We start from the raw sequence: 12,500 nt of genomic DNA on the forward strand, positions 1-12,500 counted from the left end.
TTTAAGATACATTAGTTAGAAGAAAAATTTTTGAGAAAAAAACTTTACAGGTAAGACCCAATAAGAAAAAGGCATTGCATTACCTAAAAATCTAAAAAAGAGGGTTTATGCATGGGGATCATCAAAAAATGATTCAAATATGTTTTTTTTATTCATTCCCTTTGAATCAAGCTATAAATGGAAAAAATCCACTTACCTAAACTTTGAGGTTTTTCATATCATCATGGCAATTTTAAGTTTCTGAGTTCAAGTAAACATTCTATAATATATTAATGTGCAATATCCTACTTTGATTTTGAAAAAAACGTTACATAAAATTTTTAAAAACTTTTTTAAAGTTATTTTTATTGATGGATGTAATATATGCCATATTGAATGTCCAAAAATCATTTACTTTGCTTTTGACATAAATTTTTTGCAGGGAATTTGGTTTTTAAACAGTAGGTGTTGCAATACTAAAACTACTCAGGTTGCATTACCGAACTCACTAAATTTTTGATAATAGACGAATAGAAAAGGTTCATTATTTCTAATTTCTTTAGGTTTAATTCCTTTTTTTTTCTTCAATCCAATAAAAACTCCTTTTATAAAATCTAAACTCTATCGTAAAAAAGTAGGAATGCATTGTGGTATGGGTTTTTTTGGGTAAAAGAAATTGACCATAAATGGAAATGGAAGAAAATTGAATATTTTTTTACATTTTACAATTGTTTATACTTTTTTTTCAAAAAATAAATTTCAAATAAATAAAAATAGTTTATTACACTAGTATCTATACCAAATCAATATGTTTTTTGAAAATCCTTCTGTGGGCGTTTTTCCAAAATTTAGCAATTTTAAGTTTATATTAAATGTAAATAAATTTACAATGATCATTTCATATCCTTACATACATACATGCATCTTAATGCCAGTTTTAAATAAGAAAAATAAAATTTAATTTACTTTCTTACTTTTGCTATTTGAGTTAGGTTTCAATCAAGAGCACATTTAGGGGGAGAATCAAGGTAGTAAGCCCCCCCTTACCCCCAAACACACCTCTTGGGGATAAGCTATATATTTTCAAAGGCGAGTATTAAGATATTTATTTATAACTTTAATATGCAGCGTGGAAAATAATGGGCGGTCAATGGTCACTGACCGCCCGAAATGACTGAAATTGCAAATTTGACCTCTCAAAACGGATTCTTTCAGGTCAAGGTTGACCGGTTGAAAAAAATAAGAGTTATAACGTTTGACAAATTATCAGGATGTTTTTGAAAATGCGTATACCAAAAATTCATAAAATGTAAATCTTTGAAAAAAGCTTCTAAAATAATTTTATCGATTGTATGCTACTTTAAATTGCTTTGTTAGTGAGTATTATAAATGACGTAAACATAATTTTTTTTGCCTCACTTATCAAGACTAATTTCATTTTACTGGTGGTGAAATCCATAACTGCTTTTTTCATAAATTATTGAAGTTCTTATTTTATTATTGTTTTAATAATAATATAATATTAACTGAGAACATTTTTTTATTCCTACATTTTATTTATATTTTCTTTATATCATTTTATTTATTTTTCTAATAACCTTTTGCTGCCGATCGCAATGAAAAAATGCCTTTATTTTTTATTTTTAGTTTAATTTATCCTTAGTCAACAAAACTTACAAATTATTGACTAAGAGCCGCACACCAAGCCCCTCTGGGATGATAATAAATTTTTTAGATTTCAATTAGTTAAGACTCCTGAAAAAAGGAAAGTTGTTTTTTATAACTTAGGCAATTGTTATAGTAGTATTACATAAAACGATACTTGATTAAGTATTCAGTTTAAATTATTTTGATATAATATAAAAATGTTTATTTTTTATTTTTTTTAAAAATAGAATACAAATAAAAAAGGAATACGAGTTCGTTCATTTTAAAGTATTAAGTTATTTTTTTATTTACAAAGTTTCGTCATGCAGAATAATTACTATGCTAAAAATTTAAACCCCAAAAAAAATTAAAATTTTGACCCCCCAAAAAAAACAATTGACCATCAATTTTATGTATAACCCGGTCAGTTTGACCGCTCGCCTTTGATTTCTTATTTTCCACACTGATATAATTTTTTTTTTTTTTTTTTTTTTAAACATCTTCGCTTCCAACAAGGCTGCAAGCAGCCACTAATTAAAGTTGGAAGTTACTGTAAGAGAAAAGATGAAGATTGTAGAGCAAGATAACGATTGACGGACGATTTAAAAGATTGCAAATTATATGAATCAGGAAAGCAAGATGAAGGAAGCGAATTCCAAAGAACTGATGTTCGAGGAAAAAAACTAGACGAATAAGCGTTTTTGGAGCACTTAGGAACAGTCACAGTAAAAGGATGACACTTAATTGAATGACGAGTAACACGAGAATGAATTTTAGTAGATGGCACAAGAGACGCTAGCTCTTTAGAGCAGTGCCCATTATAGTATTTGTAGAAAAGAGAAAGAGAAGCAACATTACGACGATGTGATAATGGTTGAAGATTGGCTTCAAGAGCAGGTCCAACTATGTTTACAATGCGTTTTTGCACCTTGTCTAAAAGAGAAAGGGCATCATTAGAAGATCCGCCCCATATATGGCAACAGTATTCCATACAAGGCCGGATTTGAGATTTATAGAGATAGAGAATAGAATCCAGAGTAAGAAAGTGGCGAGCTCGATAAAGAGATGCAACCTTAGCAGATGCTAATTTTGCAACCGATTTGATATATGGTTTCCAAGAAAGATTGGAAGTAAGAGTTAATCCTAGAAGATGAAGAGTAGGTGACTCATCGAGTACATCACCGTTCATAAATATAGGAAGATCTAAATTATTGCGATAACGATTGGCTGAAAAAAATTGAGTTTTATCTGAATTAAAGTTCACCAGCCACTGTGAGCCCCATGCTGTAGCAGAAGTGAGATTCTTTTCAAGCTCAAATGCCCCCTCCAAGCAATCAGAGGGTGTTGGTTTCTTATCACGACAAGAATAAATGGTAGTATCATCAGCAAACAATGCCACCTTAGATGTGAGAATATCTGGAAGATCGTTAATGTAAATTAAAAAGAGTATAGGGCCAAGGATAGAACCTTGAGGAACCCCTGAAGTTACAGAATAAGAAGAAGAGTGTTGTCCATCGAGGACAACTTTTATGCTACGATTGGAAAGGAAGGATTCAATGATCTTAAAGATGTTGCCGGATACATCATAAGAAGAAAGCTTATGGAGAAGACCAGCATGCCAAACTTTATCAAACGCTTTTGAAATGTCAAGAGCGATGGCCTTAACCTCTCCACCTTCATCTAATGCACGATAAAACCTGTCAGTTATTACTGTTAGCAAATCAGCTGTAGAACCAGAAGATCGAAATCCATATTGATGGTCAGAAAGTAAGTTATTAGATTCAAGATGAGAAATTAAGTGTTTGTTAATTAAAGATTCAAAAACCTTGCTTATGATAGGAAGAAGACTTATGGGACGGTAGTTAGACGAATCAGATCGCTCCCCAGAATTTTCGAAGATAGGGATAACAGATGCGGCTTTCCAGCAGGCTGGAAAACAAGACTCTGATAAGCACTTGTTGAATAGTTTTGAGAGTATAGACGACAGCTCCGGAGAACACTTCTGCAAGACATTAACAGGTATGTTGTCTGGGCCACAAGCTGTAGAAGAGTCTAGGCAGGAAATCACTTTAAATACAGATGCTGGAGTGATATGAATGTCAAGCAATGGATCAACCTGTTTGTTGGCAATATCAGGTAGAACGCAATTAGTGGAATCAAGAGATGATATTGATGAAAAGTTTTTAGCAAACAGTTCGGCTTTGTCTTTAGGTGAGGTGACAAAGTCTGAACCATACAAGAGAGGTGGAATTAGATTTGCCCTTATTTTTGATATTATTAAAGATTCTCCAGAAATCACGAGAGCCTAATTTTTGAGATGAAATACGAGATTTCATGACCTGAGAATAGCGGGTTTTGGCGTTAGACAAAACCTTTTTACAGTTGTTTCTAGCAGTAATAAACAGACGTCTGTTTTCTGGAGAATTGTTTTGCTGATAAATGTGGAAGTAACGGTTTCGATTGGCTATCGCAGCAACACAGTGTGAGGAAAACCATGGAGGAAACTGAAGTTTGACCTGGAATCGTCAATAGGAAACAAAAGATTCAATGCCAGCCTGAATCCACGAAGTTATGTTAGAAGTACATTTGTCGACAGGAAGACAAAAAATTTCTACCCAAGGGCCATCACGAAGAAGATCGCGGAAAGAATCCCAATCAGCTTTACTGTAGTTGTAAGAGGTTCGATAATACGGGGATTCAGGATGAAGAAGAATGAGATATTAGTTTTAGAGAGATCAAACTGTGATCAGAAGCACCTAAGGGTGAATGTGGAGAAACTGAGGACTGACTAGGATCAGAAACAAGACATAAGTTGATTAGAGAAGGTAAATGATTCAGGTGGTCGGGAAAGCAAGTTGGAGAGTTGACTATTTGAGTTAGGGATTGTGAAAGGCAAAAGTTGTGGGCTTTAATGTCTGCAGAATCACTGACACTAGAGCCAAGCCATTCAGAGTGGTGAGCATTAAAGTCACCGACAACTATATTAGCTGATGGATAAAGAGAGAGGGCTTGGTTAATATGATCAGAATTAACATCAAAAAGAGTGCAGTCTTGAGATGAAGGAGAGCGATATAGAGCAAATAGAAAGGCAATAGATTGAAGTGGTGCTAAATAAAAGCACATGAAAGAGTAGTCTGTGGATTCAAACCTAGTTTCACGACAAATGAATGAATTCTTAAGAATATAAATGCCCAGGTTAAGCATGTGACTATTGGAGTCTTTACGAATTAAAGGAAGATAACCATCAACACTACGATCACAAGATGAGACAGCTGAACTCAAGTTAGTCTCACAAAGAGCAAGTTAGTCTGGTGAACTTTGCAAGAGATAAGACTCAACAGAAGAGAAGTTACTTCGAAGACCACGAATATTAATGAATGATAGGTTTAGAGAACTTGGTGATGATGATGGTTTTTTGTGTTTTATAGTTTTTGGTACTTAATTCATTTTAAAATTAGATTGAAGAGCTTGACTCAATGCATAGATAGTACTCAGAACACTGTTTAATAGCCCAAACAATTGCCTCATTACTATTAATAAACCTTAAGCCATAACAAAGGGCTCCAAATGTGGCCCCTGCAATGCACACCAAAAGTACAAACAGGGACACCATCCATGCGCAACATTGCACTGTTAATACTTTGGTATTTTTCAGCTGTTGATGGAATCAGCCTCTCTGAGAGCTACTACAGAGTTCGGGAAACCTGACTACCAGCTGGCCTCAGAACCATAAAACTGAGTTTTAGAGCTGTACCCTCATTAGGAGATAATAGAATGAGTTGCCTAGTCATAAAAACAGAGGCACAAGCAAAACCCATGCATTGAGTCAAAAAGATCCAGCATTTAACATCCTAAACTGGAAACAATGTATTAAAAATACATCTGCACGAGCCTAACAGATGAAGTAGGGGTGCGAGGCTCGTCAACAGTTAGTGATCTGTATGCCCCTTAAGTCTAGGAGGCCTTTTACAAGACAGTAGCCGGGTGCATTTAACATCTGCCCAAGATGAGTATTTTTATCAAGGCACCATCTCTAGCTTTTACTCAACCAAGAGCCCCAAGGCAGGGGGTGTTTTAAGTTGGAGTTTGCATCTCCTAGCCTTTGCCTAAAAAGGCGTATCCTACATGGCAGCAGGACATGAAGCAGATTGTACTGTTTTACATGTTACCAGTAGCAGGATAACCTGATCTGACTTAAATATTATCTTTTTAAAAAATAATCATTATCTTATCTTAAAATATTATCTTTTTAAAAAATAATCCTTATTAAATAATATCTTTTTAAATAAAATATCATATTTTTAATAAAATAATAAAATATTATCTTTTTAAATAATAATTTTAGATAATAAAATAATAATTGAATAACAATTTTTAAATAATAATTTTTGATATTATTGTTAAATATTAACAACTAAATAATAATAAATAAATAATAATAATTAAATAATAATTTTAGAAATAGTAATTAAATAATAATTTTTAAATAATAATTTTTAAATAATAATTTTTAAATAATAATTTTTAAATAATTTTTAAATAATAATTTTTAAATAATAATTTTAGATAATTAAATAATAATTTCAGATAATAAAATATTTTCTTTTTAAAAAATAATCATTTTTAGGATTTGCATTTTATTTTTATTTGAAAATTCAGAAACACAATTTCTATATTGACTAATAGAATAAACTAATACTAATCTTAGTATTATCTAAATCATTAACAATACTAAAGCTCAATTTGCAACTAAGGCAAGAAAGGTTTCCATTGTAAAATTTCAAGTCCTAAACTTGAAATAATACTTAAATTTACTAAAAAAAACAATTCAAGATTTTAAAATAAAACTAAGAAATACTAACCAAAAATAGTTCAAGATGATATTCTTAAAATAAAACTATGAAATAATAACACAAAAAAGAATCTAGGATGATAATCTTAAAATAAAAACTTGCTAACATAAATAATTCAAGAGATTCTCAAAATAAAAATAAAACATACTAACAAAAAAAGAATCTAGGATGATAACTTTAAAATAAAATCTTGTCAACAAAAATAGTTCAAGAGATTCTCAAAATAAACTAAAAAATACTAACAAAAAAAAGAATCTAAGAAAGTTACAAGACTGAAAATACTAACAAAAATAATTAAAAAATTAATTGTAAATCTAAACTACCAGTTTAGATTTACAATTAATTTTTAGTCTTAATTCCACAATTTGATTCGTGTGAGCTACAGAAACGCTTTTTATCTCTAAAAAAAAATTAATAATCGTGTAGTAATAACTAATAATAGTAAATTAGTTTAAATAAAAATTAAATTAAATTAAAAAAAAACATAAAAGTTTGTATTACCTTTCAGAAATGTAAGTACTGAGAGCTACTTCAGCCTAAATCGAAAATAGGCAAAAATATCATTACAAACAGTTATCATATTAATAAAAGTTATAAAAAAAATCACTTATTTATATAATTATACAAATTAGTAATATTTAATTATATAATTAAGTAATATTTATTTATATAAATATGTAATATATAATTATATAAATAAGTAATATTTAATTATACAAATAAGTGATATTTAATTATATAAATAAGTAATATTTAATTATGTAAGTAATTATTTACTACAATAAAAAATTGAAAAACAAACGCTTTTTAGATTTTAGATTACCTTTATTCTTGACACATTACTAGCTTTAGCAAATAAAAAAACAATAGATTCAGGCACTAGAACTTTAAATACATAGTCACTATCCTAAAAAGATTGTTACTTAAAGGACAAAAATAATACTGAAAAGTTGAATATTATCCAAATGTATAGATGATTTTAAGATAAGTTTGTTTAGAAATAAAAATATGATTAATATTACAGAATATGATTACCTTCAAACTATTAAAAGCTAAAACAAAACCAATAAAAAGATCATGCGATTGATCATCTGTCAATAGGCTAAGGAGATCTCTGTTACAAAGTTTTTCTAAATATATAAATGGAAATGCAAAAACATGTTAAATAATCAAGAAAAAAACAAAAAAGTAAATAAAACAAATGGAATAATATAGTGTAAATTCCTATATTTTTATGTAATACAAACTTTTATCTTCTATACCAGCAATATACCAGTTATGTCTGTAACTGTATAACTGAACATAAAATACAAAAATACTATTTAAGGGTTTAGCATTTAGTAAGTTGTTATCAACTTTGACTAAAAGTCGATTTTAAATACTTGAAGTCAAAACTATTTGACCTCAAGTATTGAAAATTGAATACTCAAAAATAAAATATTGCAAAAGATTTTATTTACATTAAAATATTACTCGTCATTTTGTTTCCAAACTGATATTTAAACAACTCACAATTAATAAACAAATGCTGAAATATATTTTTAAGAACACAGTATTCAAAGAACTCTAGGGACTTTTAAATTTGTTGAAAACAAGCTCCCTTCATAATTAAATAGTAACTGGCAAAGGTAGGATTTGAATCTGCAATCCTGCTGGGACAAGCAATCCGATCACAATAATAGCAGCACGCTATACAACTCAGCTATCCGAACTCAATAGTATAATATTATATAAAAATGTATCTGTGAATTGTAAATTTAAGTAAGATACTTACTTGACCAGAATAAATAGATTTTAGCAACTGAGAAGATGCTATTTCAATCATACTTTTCTTTGTGAACAGATTCAATCCTATATATATTTAATTATATCCTTATTTTATTACAAACAATTATAAAAAAAAATGTTACCACAAAATAAGGTAGACTGTATTTGGGATCTTTCTCTCACATCTGGATTTGAAATTTAAAAAGAATTTCATGCAACTTATTAGATTGTATTACTACTTCACACCTGTGAATCTATCGAACTTAAAAATTCTGATTCAAAAATAAAAAACCTATTATTGAGTCATCATTTCGTAAAATCTTTACTTTTTGGCTTTATTGGCCTTATTTTGGCTTATTGGCCTTATTTTGACTGCCAATTTTATGAGTTCTAGCTTAAGCCTTGTTAAGATTATATTGAACAACATTTTTATTTTTCATATATTTACACATCAATGTTTATCAAAAATTATATACAAATATGAATAAAAATCTTATACCTGTTGTAACAAATGTATCCAAGTCTTCAATATCACTTGAACTACCTTGAAAGAATTATTAGACAAGTTTGAATATTTGCTTTGTTTTAAAAAGAAAACAGAAAAAGTGAAAAACAACGACTTTATACTACAAACGACTTTATACTACATTGACTACAAATAACGCATCCATCATCAACAGAATATTTGTTGCACATAGTACATGGCATTTTAGAAGTATAATCTGTCTGAAAAAAAAATTATTAGATGTTAAAAAATTAAAAATGTTATTCTTTTGTATATTAATATATATATATATATATATATATATATATATATATATATATATATATATATATATCTATATATATATATGCGGTAGTGGTGTAGTGGTAGAGTGCTCTCTTCATAAGCGAGAGGTTCCAAGTCGATTCCTGCCACGTGCCTGGTAGTACTGTGCTCAACTTGTTTCTCGCGCAGCGGCCTTGTTTGTCAAGGTTCGTGTTTCGGAGTTAGAGAGTTGAGAGAGGGTTATAACCACAAGTAGCTTCCTCATCTGTAGTGGCCTTCTCAGCCTTGGGGAAGTGAATTATAAAAAAAATATATGCATATATAATATTTTAATAATATTTTATTTAGTATTTAATAGCGATTGAACAAATTTAATGCCGGCTTAGATCAAATAAATATCTTAAAATACAAAATACTTATAAGGCTTTAACGTGCGTTCCCGGAGTTGCAATAATGAACAACAAGTTGCAATAACGAACATAATTGTTGCAAAAACGAACATAGTCCATGCCAGGTTGTATTAGTGAACAAAAATGTTAGGTAATGCAACTTTTGTGTTACTATACCGAATATCCATATGATCATCATCATTATTATCATCATTGTTATCATCATCATCATCATCATCATCATCATCATCATCATCATCATCATCATCATCATCATCATCATCATCATCATCATCATCATCATCATCATCATCATCATCATCATTATCATCATAATCATCATTAACATCTACACCATCAGCATCATCACACATCTTGAAAATGTATTCCAGCATGAAAAGAATTAAATAGCTTTTTTGTTTCAGCAAACGCTTTATCAAGTTGGTCAGAATGGAGCAACTGGTCAGAATGTTCTAGTTCTTGTGGTACTGGAATTACAAAAAGAACTAGGATGTGCCTTGATACAAATAATTCGTGTGTAGAAAGCAGTACTGATGTAGCTGAATGTTACAGCAACCAAACATGTTCAAGTATTTAATGATTAGATACCTAACTTTTATATGTAAAAGATGTTTTGTCATCATTATCATCATCATCATCACCATCATCATCATCATCATTGTCATTATTTAAAACAACTTTTAATTTAAAGGAACTTTTAATTTGCTGTTATTAAAATCATTTGCTATCATTTCAATTAGCAGACCCAATGTCAAGTTGGTCAGAATGGGGCAGCTGGTCTTATTGTTCTGTTACTTGTGGTAGTGGAATTATGAGAAGAACAAGGATGTGTTTTGGTACAAATGATTTATGTGTAGGAAACACTACTGATATAATTGATTGTTCCAGTAATGAAACATGTACAGGTATTTTATAAATAAAAGATTAATGTTTTATGAAATTATTGTTTTATAATTGTCATCATCATCATCATCATCATCATCATCATCATCATCATCATCATCATCATCATCATCATCATCATCATCATCATCATCATCATCATCATTATCATCATCATCATCATTGTCATCGTCATCATCAGTATGTGGTTCTGTGCTCGTTATTGTCACAAATTTTTGAGAAAAAAACTTTACAGATAAGACCCAACAAGTAAAAGGCATTGCATTACCTAAAAATCTAAAAAAGAGGGTTATCTGAATAAGTATGTGAATTTGGAGTAAAATGACCTTGATATCGACCAGCAGGTTCTATAGTCACAGTAATGTGTTGCTCTTTGATAATAGTAGGATGTAGCTGTCCATTTGAATCATTTATCATCGCTCTTGTTGAATCTTTTCTTCCATCAAAGTAAATGCCAATATTATCTGCTTTTGGAAGATTAAAATTGTCATTATTCTTTGCTACTACCATGACTTTTTTCCTCATTCTCGTCAACTTATAAGGATCACAATCAAGGTAAGAGTATTCAGGAGTGAGAAATCTTGCTTCAATTAAATCTTGTAGATAACTTGTAGCAATTGCTGCAATTGCAGCAGGTGAAATCCCAAACCTATAAAATAAAACTAGTTTATTTTTATTTTTATTAAATCATCATCCAAACTTTTGCTGCTCAACAAAATAATAATCTATATGATTACCTTATACTAGCCATTGCTGTGTTTTTTCTTGACATAGTGTTTTTTCTTAACTTCTTTTCTAAAAATCATGTTACAAGGAAAGCATAGACACCTAATTTATCTTTTAGAAGCCTTTCAACCAACAATTTAATTTCATTGTCTTGTTTTAAAGTGAAGTTAACATTAACTGGATTACAGTTGTCATTGAGAAAATATCAGGAGAAATATTTTTTTGATATTCTTCATATAATTCTATATCTTGTTTTTCTGTGACCTAAAATCAAACTTTTACAAATATTATTTTTGTCTTATATGTATATGTATATATATATATATATATATATATATATATATATATATATATATATATATATATATATATATATATATATATATATATATATATATATATATATATATATATATATATATATATATATATATATATATATATATATATATATATATATATATATATATATATATATACATATATATATATTTATATATATTAGGGTGGTCCTTAAAAATGAAAAGTTGAAATGTTGTGCTCCCACCCCCTAGAATTGTTCGTTTATATGATAAGATGTTTGTGTAAAAATATTTATACATTTGGTTGGTGTTTAGAGGTCGCCCAAGCATGTTCTATAAATGTTATTTTGGCTTATTTAAAAAAAAAATTAGTTTATGAAACTTGTTCATGAAACATTGAAACTAATCAACACTTTCACCTTGTGGTCGATTCAGGTGTAGTAATATCAACCATCAACTAATTAAGTAATAAGTATTCTTTGATGCATGTTGGTTGACGTCATTTAGCATAAACGTCATTTTTCAAAATATTAATGCGTGTTTTGTGAGATAATTACCAGTTAATGCAATAGAAACGTCTCACTATCTGCAATTCAACTCAGTAAATACAATACAAGGAGTCAAAGGAATCTTCAAACCAGGAACAGTGAGTATAAATTTATCGTTTCATTTTGTTTTTTGCTCCTTGACCAGTTGAAATTGTATTGCGTCATTCGTTGTATTTGTAGGCAGCGCAAAAAATCAATTGCTGTAATTTTTTTTATGCATTGAAAGCAATTTACTACTTATTAATTTTGCATCACTCAACACTTTCTACAATTAATATGAATTTCATGAGCGATTGACCATTTTATCATTTTAAGAAATAGCCTATGGGCCTAACGCATGTCCCATCGCACTGTGTGAACTTTATTTGTTCTTTATTTCACTTTGTAGGCGAAACATGACAACACGTAGTAAGTTGGCACTATATCTCCTGGGTGAACCAACTACTGCAGTTTCCAGCATCCGCCTTGCATCAAATGGTGAAGCACTAGGGCTTTTCTGTCATCATCATCTCAATCTTGGACTCACAACACGCCAAGCATCATCGTATGTGATTGAAGAGGTGACAAAAGTCTGGAACATTGGTCGTATTCCAACT

At 29.7% G+C, this 12,500-nt stretch overlaps 2 protein-coding genes and 1 long non-coding RNA gene across 4 annotated transcripts in view; 1 reads left to right on the plus strand and 2 right to left on the minus strand.

The window, feature by feature from the left end:
* Positions 1 to 12,500, plus strand: part of LOC100203937 (uncharacterized) — a 252,056-nt gene that overhangs the window by 74,977 nt on the left and 164,579 nt on the right. The window contains exons 8-9 of the mRNA XM_065815356.1: positions 9,830 to 9,994; positions 10,166 to 10,330. Of these exons, the coding sequence (XP_065671428.1) occupies positions 9,830 to 9,994; positions 10,166 to 10,330 (330 nt within the window). The remainder of the gene's footprint in view (positions 1 to 9,829; positions 9,995 to 10,165; positions 10,331 to 12,500) is intronic.
* Positions 6,496 to 7,635, minus strand: LOC136089385 (uncharacterized). The gene is made up of 4 exons (XR_010643005.1): positions 7,515 to 7,635; positions 7,303 to 7,386; positions 6,981 to 7,015; positions 6,496 to 6,879 (listed from the first exon to the last, which is right to left on the minus strand). It is a non-coding gene; the product is annotated as an uncharacterized LOC136089385 (long non-coding RNA).
* Positions 7,727 to 11,318, minus strand: LOC136089384 (uncharacterized). Of its 2 annotated transcripts, XR_010643004.1 has the most exons (5): positions 11,066 to 11,318; positions 10,597 to 10,977; positions 8,746 to 8,972; positions 8,254 to 8,330; positions 7,727 to 7,775 (listed from the first exon to the last, which is right to left on the minus strand). XR_010643004.1 is itself a non-coding variant. In XM_065815360.1 (2 exons), exons 1-2 carry the CDS (start codon positions 11,098 to 11,100, stop codon positions 10,605 to 10,607), a joined length of 408 nt encoding a protein of 135 aa, XP_065671432.1. In that variant the 5' UTR covers positions 11,101 to 11,318; the 3' UTR covers positions 10,294 to 10,604. The 2 variants fall into 2 exon arrangements, 1 of the variants encoding a protein (XP_065671432.1); XM_065815360.1 differs by lacking the exons at positions 7,727 to 7,775; positions 8,254 to 8,330; positions 8,746 to 8,972 and having other exon boundaries at positions 10,294 to 10,977.

The sequence above is a fragment of the Hydra vulgaris genome, chromosome 13 (genome assembly GCF_038396675.1).
Source record: "Hydra vulgaris chromosome 13, alternate assembly HydraT2T_AEP".
In the NCBI taxonomy this organism is placed as follows: domain Eukaryota; kingdom Metazoa; phylum Cnidaria; class Hydrozoa; order Anthoathecata; family Hydridae; genus Hydra; species Hydra vulgaris.